Raw genomic sequence first — 9,695 nt, forward strand, 5'->3', positions numbered from 1 at the left:
TCAGACAAATGGCTCTATTAGAAAAAGGAGTGCAGAAGAAATGATCCATATGCAGTTAAAGCGGGAGTATCCGTTTTCCACGGGGTATAAGCATAACTCTCAGGAACAATTTTTCAAGGACTCTGCAAGAGTTATTGTGTGTCATTTTAATTGGATCAATTGCTTCGGGCTCGGTCAGTAATGTCATTTTTTAAACACTCTCATTAAAATCTTTTTGGGGGGCATTGCCTCAGGAAAATTGCTTTCCTACTGCAGCGGGGGAGGGACCCCAGAAAGCTGGGAGCTGTTAATCAACAGGTGGAAAACATGTTAGTTTTGCTAACTGTTCAAAGTTTTAAAAAACCACAGCCAACGATCAATGGTGGGCTAACCTATCAATCGCTGTCTTTAACTGCCAATACACAGAGCTTTTAGGGGAATGGCTAAATCCAAGAACGCTTTAGGGCTGAAAACTTAAGGGACTAAAGGAGGCTCTAACACTTTTCCAGGTGTTTATGAAATGTAATTGCCAGTCACTCTCCTTAAATCATCAAACCCAATAGTTGACCAACCACCTGGACTCACAGGACAAAATGCATTGATTACAAACCCACAAATGTACATATAGGTAAAGGTAAAGGTTTCCCTTGCTCGAAAGCCAGTCGAATCCGACTCAAGGGTTGCGGTGCTTATCTCCGTTTCCAAGCCGAAGAGCCAGCACTGTCCAAAAACGTTTCCGTGGTCATGTGGCCAGCATGACTAAATGCCAAGGCGCCCAGAACGCTGTTACCTTCCCACCGAAGTGGTACATATTTATCTAGCTGCAATTTCTTGCTTTCGAACTGCTAGGTTGGCAGGAGCTGGAACCAGAAATGGGAGCTCACTCTGTCATGCGGCTCAGGTCTCGAACTGCTGAACTACCGACCTTCCAGCCTGCAGTTCAGTGTCTTAACCACTTGAGCCACCACAGCTCTAATGTACATATAAGATCCCTTAAAAGTAATAAAATATGTACATGTGCATGAAGCACATGACCACTAGTGCAGCATAGTGGCCCAATCAAGAGACTGAGACACAAATCAAGAAGCCTCTGATTCCAATCTGCCATAAAACCAGGAGTTAGAAAAGCCTTACATTCTCTCTTTTATTCTCTCTCACAACCAAGTGGGAGGCTAATTTTACCACTCCCTTCCTCCCACCCAAATCTCTGATGGCACACATAATTGTGGTCAACTCTGTCCTTGCCAATCTAAAGGACAACCAGCTTCCCAAGCACTGAAATAGACACTGTGGTAAGATACCACTGGATCAGTGGTCACCTGACTTTGACCCAGCATCGCAGACTGTGACAGCAGCCATGAAATTAAAAGACGCCTGCTCCTTGGGAGGAAAGCGATGGTGAACCTAAACAGCATGATAAAAGTAGAGACATCACCCTGCCAACAAAAGTCCACATGATCAAAGCAATGGTATTCCCAGTAGTCATGTATGGCTGCGAGAGTTGGACTATAAGGAAGGCCAAGCGCCGAAGAATAGATTCTTTTGAACTATGGTGCTGGAGAAGACTCTTGAGAGTCCCTTGGACTGCAAGAAGATCAAATCAGTCAATCCTAAAAGAAATGAACCCTGACTGTTCCCTGGAAGGCCAGATAATGAAACTGAAGCTCAAATACTTTGGCCACCAAATGAGAAGGGAGCACTCACTGGAGAAGACCCTGATGCTGGGAAAGATTGAAGGTCAAAGAAGACAGGGACGGCAAAGGATGAGATGGTTAAACAGTGTCATAGATGCAACGAACATGAAATTGAGCAAACTTCAGAGGACAACGGAAGACAGGAAGGCCTGGCGTGATCTGGTCCATGCGGTCACGAAGAGTTGGACTCGACTGTGCGACTGAACAACAACAACAACAACAAAAATCACTTAGGACCAACATACCTTAAAGACTGCCTACTCCCATAGAAACCTAGCTGCTCATTACAGTCATCCTCTGAGGCTCTGCCTTGGTTGCCCCTGCCATCTGAGGCTAGACAGGTGGCAACTTGAGAAAGGGCCTTCTTCATTGTGGCACCAACACTTTGGAACTTCCTCTCCAGGGAGATTCATCTGCCTCCCTCTATCGGTGTCCTTCGCCAGCAGGTGAAGACTTTTTTGTTTGGTCTGGCAGACCCCCAATGACAGTTATTGGCCCTCCTTCTAGTGTTGTTCATTTACAGGTTTTGAATTGAATTTTGTAATTTTAGCTGAATTTTTAATTGTTTCAATGCTTTAATGTTTTTATATTCACCGTCTTAAGGACCCTGATTGGGTGGAAATACAGCATTAAAAACATTTTAAATAAAAATCTTATCTTCACAGGATGAGAGTTCTGTATATATATATCCTGCCTCTTCTCTAAGGAGCTCAGCAGGGTGTATTTGGTCTTTGGTCCTCCCTTCCCCATTAGCCTCACCACAGTCCTAAACGGAGAGGGAGAGACTATGGAGTCATCCACCAAGCCTCATGGCAGAGTCGAGAGGTGAATCTGGGGTTTTCAGACCTTGGTCAAACAGGCTGACATTAGAGCACTGCTAGATTAGGCAGTGAGATGGGCCTGCTTGAGATCCAGGCTGAGATACCCATTGGACATTGCTGAGAGGTGCCCTGGCCTTTTAGCTGTATCCTGCTGAGCTTTGTATTGATAGGACAATCATCTTCTCAGGATGAGAATTCTGTTTTTATTGATATCACCCTGCGTGAAGGATATTTCTAATGACTGACGATGTGCGCACCCCAAGGACACTGCTCGAAATTGCTCTGATGTGTTGACTAATATGTGATAGGCTGCTTGGGTGGGGGGGATGTGACATACCACAGAATCATAGAATCACAGAGCTGGAAGGGGCCATACAAGGCCATCTAGTCCAACCCCTTGCTCAATGCAGGATCAGCCAAGAGCATCCCTGACAAGTGATTGTCCAGTTGCTGCTTAAAGACTGCCAGTGAGGTGGAGCTCACCACTCTCTAGGCAGCTGATTCCACTGTTGCACAACTTTTACTGTAAAAAAGTTTTTCCTAATATCTAGCCAGTACCCCCCCTTAATTTAAACCCATTGTTGTGAGTCCTATCCTCTGCTGCCAACAGGAACAGCTCCCTGCCCTCCTCTAAGTGACATCCCTTCAAATACCTAAAGAGAGCAATCATGTCTCCCCTCAACCTCCTCTTCTCCAGACTGAACATTCCCAAGTCCCTCAGCTTTTCCTCATAGGGCTTGGTCTCCAGGCCCCTGATCATTCTCATCGCTCTCCTCTGCACCAGCTTCATTCTGTCAACATCCTTTTTGAAGTAAGGCTTCCAGAACTGCACACAATACTCCAGGTGTGGCCTGGCCAATGCAGTGTACAGTGAGACTATGACATCTTGCAACTTGGATGTTATGCCTCTATTGATACCCCAAAATATGTATGCCTACCATATCTTTCTGGAGGAAATTGCCCTACGTGTATAGTGTCCTCTACTCCAGTGGCCCGCCAAATAATAACTGCTACCACAGGATGGTGACCAATACACTGTGGTAAGGATAAGAAGAGTGGCCCTAAGACTGCACTTTGTCTAAAATTATTGATCCTGCTATAGTGTACCAGATATACCCTACATTGAAATCAGCATTGTAATTCTGCCCTTCTCAAGGGAGGCTTTTCTCACCCCCACCCCACATGACTTGGCACTTGCCTTGCTATTTTGATGGTTGATTCAATATAGAGTAAAAAAAGAGCAATAATACACTAACAGGACAAAAAGGCTAAATCCTCATTTGGCATATAGTTCCTCAAAGCTTCGAGTTAGCATAAGAACCAGTGAGTTATAGTGGAGAGCGCACCGTACTGCTTCAGCAAGACTGAGACCAAAATCCCAGCTGAAGCATGAAGATCCCTGGGTGGCCTCAGGTCCAGCCCTATGGCAATAATAACTATGCTGCACACCAATATTAGGGTGCTGTTTGATGAAGTATCATGCTTCCACTCAAGGAATCTGAGGAAGTGTTGTGTGGTGTGGACACTTTGTTAGTGCTGTAGGGTTCCTTGCCAAGCTTCAGCTCTCTGGGGAGAGGGAGAGGGAGAGATCAATCCTGTTTATTGTGTAGATATGCCTGGTGTGACCTTGGGCCGCTCAGGCCAACCTAGCTCACAGGAGTGTTGTGAGAACATATGGGAGAAGGGAGAATAACGTACGCTGTCCTGAGTTCCTTTGTGGAAGCATGGGATTTTTTTAAAAAATATACTGAATAAATAAATGCGAGAATGAAAAAGATGGGCAACTTCTTTGGGGTGGGAAGGGAAGATGTGAGTGTAATCAAATTGGGACTCGTGCACGCAAAGACACACCCTGCAAGTCAGAACCAACTTTGCATCAACAGACACGTTTCCTCTTGAACACTCAGAAGGCAATCTCGTCCAGGACATTTCAAATCATCTGGAGCCACAGCCTGTTCTCGCTAGCATCCAGAACCGTCTCCAGCCTTGGGTCCCACAACTGTCACCCAGCTGGGGCCATCAGCAGAATCCAAGAACCCAGCTTGTCACTGCCGCTTTAAAGCACGCTTCCCTGCCGCCATTGTTGCTCTTCTCAAATGAATGTAAACAGCTCCCTGTTCCCTCTCCAAAGCTAATTAAAGCTCCACATTTGAATATACGAGATTACTTTGCATCCCCTCCTTTGCATACAAAGACACGGCGCAAACCAAAAGAGTGTACAACATGCTTATGTATTATTCCGATTTGTTTAACGTCTCACTTGTTGTGCTGAATAATCCGGAAAAGAAAAAAAAACGAGGCTTAAACCTTCAAAAAATAATTAGCTTTGTTATTCTCTTGTCAGGGTACATCATGGCAAATATCCTTGAAGTTTCAACACTAAATTATTCTTAGTCCGTTCTATGACAAATCATGCAGATTATATTTTAGTCAGTCTATTTAGTCAGTTTTAATTTTTTATTTTAAGAAACCTTCCAACTGTCTTCTGCTTGAAACAAGCAGGTTCTTTGTTTTGTTTTTTAAAAAGCCAACTCAAAAGCAATTGCTCAGCATGACTGCTTGTGTAAAGTGGACTTGGCAAGATGCTAGGCCTGTTTACTTTGTCAGCTGAGCATCTTACTCAGCCAGATGTACCATTCAGTTCAAACACAACGTCCACGTATCCTTCCCCCCACACACACACACAATGTGCAACGATCCATGTAGCAGATCAGCATGATCAACCACTGAAAGCTCTTAGTTCAAGAGATGCTTTCTACTCATGTAAAAAGTTGAACAAAAACAGACCCATTTAATTTGCCCCCCCTTATTTAAAAAGGTGCCTTTCATATGCTCCTGTAGGTTTATCTGCCACAGGCTATATGATATGGTAGTTTTGTTTTAAATAATCATCTGTATTTTAATTCTGATTCTGCCTTGATGTACATTTATAAAATCTGTTTGAGTTGGCAACAAAGTCCCTACTGGTAGATCTGAAACTCAAGTACCTAGATTTAAATATCAGCTCTGCCCTGGACTCATTGACCACACTCCACTGCAGAAATAAGCCCATTATTTGCCATATATTGGTTAACTGAGTGTTGGAGCATGACGACTGCACAGCTTTAGGTACATAATGTCCTTCCTCTCAGCCTCTCTTCCCCATCTGTAAAATGGGAACACTACTGTTACATTCTTGAATGGATTTGATGACAATTAATAAGAAATGACTGGGTGGATGAATGAAAATATGTATCCTAAACTACTTTGTACACCAGACAGAACAACAATGATTACACATTTCACATGGATATTCAATGTCACCCAGAGTTCCACATTTCTGAAATCCAACTGTTCAGCATTTGTTGTTCTGTACAGTGCTAAACACAAACATCTAGACACCTAGATTTTAAAAACCAGAATGGTCCACTTTCCATCCACAAGGACTGGAATTTAAAATATCAATTAAGAATGACATACTGAAATGAAGACTGGAGACTCAAAATTAATGTCCATTCTGGAATCCACCAACTAAAAAAACTACTTCATATCACCTTGTTACACTGGCCCTGTTGACAACCAATCTTCCACAGTTTCAATTAAAACAAAGTTGCTCTGATTTAAGTGGATCTTTCCTTCAGAACGAAGGCACTTAAGTAAACAACCTTGTTCACAAACCTGGGATGAAACATAATTCCACATGCTAGACCAAATGACACCAACAAAGCAGTTGATCCCCCAGTATTGAAAGAAACTGGCTTTCAACATCTGTTCCAAAAGAAGCTCAACAAACACATGGTGTATTTTTGGAAAAACAAAAACAAAAGTTGGAAGTACTTTACCATCTTTGTGATAATACGTGACTTCTACTTTCCTCTCCTCCGACCCCAGCAATGCCTGGGCAATTTGGGCAACGTGATGCCGTTTGGTCTCTGGTCCATGGAGGAAGTCGCAGGTGCATGGTTTCTGCATGACATCGGGCCTGGAGAATCCCGTCATCTCACAGAACCCGTCATTGCAATAGATGATCGCACAGTTCTGCACGCGAGCATTAGCAATGATGAATTTTTTATCTGCAAAGGGGGAGGGGAGAAAGAACTAATGCATTTTGTCAGTCCTCTTACAAACATTTCATCAAGTCTCCCTTGACAGAACAGAAGCTACTTTTGCATTGAAAAAAATAATCCTTTGGCATGGTGAACTTTAATAGGTATTTAATAGCACTCAGGTGAGCCAGAAGTCTTTATGAAACTTCAATAAAAAGGAGATAAATTAAAACTCAATGCCAGATGACTTTTGAAGAGAGAAATTGGAAGTCACATTCAAGAAGTTGCCTTCCAAAGCATATTGTTCACTGGAAATGGAGCAGTTCCTTTGTTCCACTGTGTCCCAAGAGAGAGAATGGATCTCCAGGTACACTGGGGACTCTGCTATTGCATGAATTTTAGCTGGGGTGTGCATCAAAGCTCAGGACTTGTAAGAGAGGACTTAGTTAGGTTGGACAGGCAGGGCAAAAGCATGGAGAAGTTCAAATAATCATTGAACTCAACCTTGAAATAATGCCACAAAAGTTACTAGGCCACGTTGTTAACCATTGCAGAACACTGAAAAGAGCCACCAGTTCTCCACTTCATCCACCTACTGCATTTCATATATCCTTATTTTGAAGAGCCCAAAGCCGCACACCAGCTTTCTGGTGTAGTGGTTAAGCCAGTTTGGTGTAGTGGTCAAGAGCGGCAGACTCTAATCTGGAGAACTGGATTTGATTCCCCACTTGCAGCTGCTGAGTGACCTTGGGCAAGCCACAGTTCTCTCAGAGCTGTTCTCTCACGAGCAGTTCCCTCAGAGCTCTCTCAGCCCCACCTACCTCACAGGGTGTCTGTTGTAGGGAGAGGAAGGGAAAGGAGATTGTAAGCCACTCTGGGACTCTGAGTGAAGGGTGGGGTATAAATCCAATCTATTTTCTTCATCCTTTATTACCCTCACAACAACCCTGTGAGGTCAATCAGGCTGAGAAGAGTGACCAGACCAAGGCCACTCAGTGAGGAACATGGAAACTCAAGGATTTGAAGCTTGATTTTCCCTAACCTATCCCAACACTCTAACTGCTACACTACGCTGGCTTCCAAAGAGCTTACAAAATTCTGGAGAATTCTTGCTCATCACAAATGCCTAGGCCAGTTTCCAGCTGGCATGGGCATTTGTGATGAGCAAGAAGCCTGGATTTCTACTTGACTAGCAGTGGGGTAAGCCTAATAAAGAGCTTACTATGTAGTCATGCATTGCAAGAAAGACTGCTTTCCCCCCTTCCTACTTGGGTCATCATTTGAATCCCAGTTTTCTCCTGCACAATGATTTTCAGGCTCCTTTTTGCATGTTGATTGCTATATAAATGCCACATTGATGCCCAGTATAAATTACAGAGTGTAAATTACAGGTTTGCATTGTAAAAAAAAAAAAAAGTATGAATATCTCAATTTTGAACATCTGACCATGAAGCTAGTTTCCTTGACCTGACTGATTTTCAGCAGCTTGAGTTATCACCGTGTTTGACTAGTCGGTGCTTCCACACATGCTAAATAATGCCGTTCCAATGCACTTCAGTGACTGTTTGCAAGAGGATTTTGCCATTTCACACAGCAAAATCCAGTTGCAAAGCGCATTGGAAGTGGGTAGAAAGTGCATTATTTAGTGCGTGTGCGAAAGTGACTAGTTCCCAAAGTACTTGTGCCTTAATCATACACATGAGCTGAAGCCAGAGTCCAGCTTATGAGAGAGAAAGAGACAGTACCAATGCATTCAAGCCAGGTGCTTCTCTTGATACTCTCACCAAAGCTTTCTGTCTCTCACGCTCCTTTCTGTGGGTCCCTGTCATTCATAATAGCAGGCATCCCTCGAGAGCACTGTCCCTTCTTGCATTTGTGGACCAAGGCAAGATTCAGTGATCCACCTGACTTTCCTCTCCAGCTTCACCAGAGCTGTCACATGAGTGCTGTGGGTGTGATTGAGGCCCAGGGTGGTTACGGCAAAAAAATGTGACAGTGGAAAGCAGGATGGGGAAATCTGCAAGGCTATAGGCATCTTTCATCCGGTCTCTATGCCACGTTCATTATGTCAAACGCCCACAATTTACAGCTACTCCCAGACCTGATTATGTAGGAACTGCCTTCGCTGCAAGCACCGCTTGTACCACTCAATGGATCTCATTACGCACAACCCTTACAGAGATAAATAAGCCCACAGACATTAACTGGCTACTTGCATCCAAGAGGGGCTGGCTTTTATAGACTGCAGGTTAACAGAACTGGCATTTACCCTTGGAGAGAAATGTGCAATCGACGCATGCAAATCTTAGGGCTTTTTCAGTGTATGAAATGCATGGACTGTGGAAGGGAGTGCACATCTGGCCAGATATCGTATTTTGCATATGCAGAAGGCCAGGCCAGGTCAAAGGTTATCTTTGGACAATTTTGTACATGTAAGTGAGAGATTAAGCAAGGCACTGTTGCTAGGGCTTAAGGATGCCAAGTCCTTCCTGGCCACCAGCACTGGGTGGGGGAAAGGGTTGCCAAATCCAGGTTGGGAAGCCCCTGGAGATTTGGGGGTGGAGCCTGGGGAGGACAGGGACCTCAGTGGGGGCACACTGTCACAGAGTCCACCCTCCAAAGCATCCATTTTCTCCTGGGGAACTGATCTCTGTAGTCTGGAGATGAGCTGTAATTCTGGGGGATCCCCAGGTCTCACCTGGAGGCTGGCACCCCTACTAAGGCCATTCAGCTCTGCAGCTGGACTCAGCCGAATGGCACGGATGAGCCGAGTCACAAGCAAAACACCCTGCCTAGAAACGCCTTTGGAATCTGCCTGCTGGAAACTTTCCATGAACTAATGTTAAATGAGGTACCTCTGGCAAAAAATAAATAAATTAAAAAAGGGGTCAAGTTTAAGGCCAGGCAAAGAAGAAGGCAAGTCCTCCTCCCCATGGGCCAGGACATATTTGGACCTTCGGCCCCCCCCCCCCCCGCAGCCCTGCCTATCCTAACTGAGCCAACAGTTCTCGGGCATGATGCGAGATTGCATAAGCACGCCTTGTGTGTGTCTGTTCTGCCTCCCCGGAGCGCTCCCCTCCACACACACACACACCCCACCACCACCGCCGGGGAGAGTAAAGGGGGTGAAGCCCAAGCGGAGGAGAGTTCCGGGGACTTGGTGCCTAGGCTGGGGG

At 44.7% G+C, this 9,695-nt stretch overlaps 1 protein-coding gene across 1 annotated transcript in view; it reads right to left on the reverse strand.

Moving 5' to 3' along the window:
• The window catches only part of KCNH7 (potassium channel, voltage gated eag related subfamily H, member 7), a 455,965-nt gene that overhangs the window by 446,045 nt on the left and 225 nt on the right, over positions 1 to 9,695 (reverse strand). The window contains exon 2 of the mRNA XM_015426236.1: positions 6,316 to 6,546. Coding sequence (XP_015281722.1) covers positions 6,316 to 6,546 — 231 coding nt within the window. The remainder of the gene's footprint in view (positions 1 to 6,315; positions 6,547 to 9,695) is intronic.

The sequence above is a fragment of the Gekko japonicus genome, unplaced genomic scaffold (assembly GCF_001447785.1).
Source record: "Gekko japonicus isolate JY-2015 unplaced genomic scaffold, Gekko_japonicus_V1.1 scaffold399, whole genome shotgun sequence".
Lineage (NCBI taxonomy): Eukaryota > Metazoa > Chordata > Lepidosauria > Squamata > Gekkonidae > Gekko > Gekko japonicus.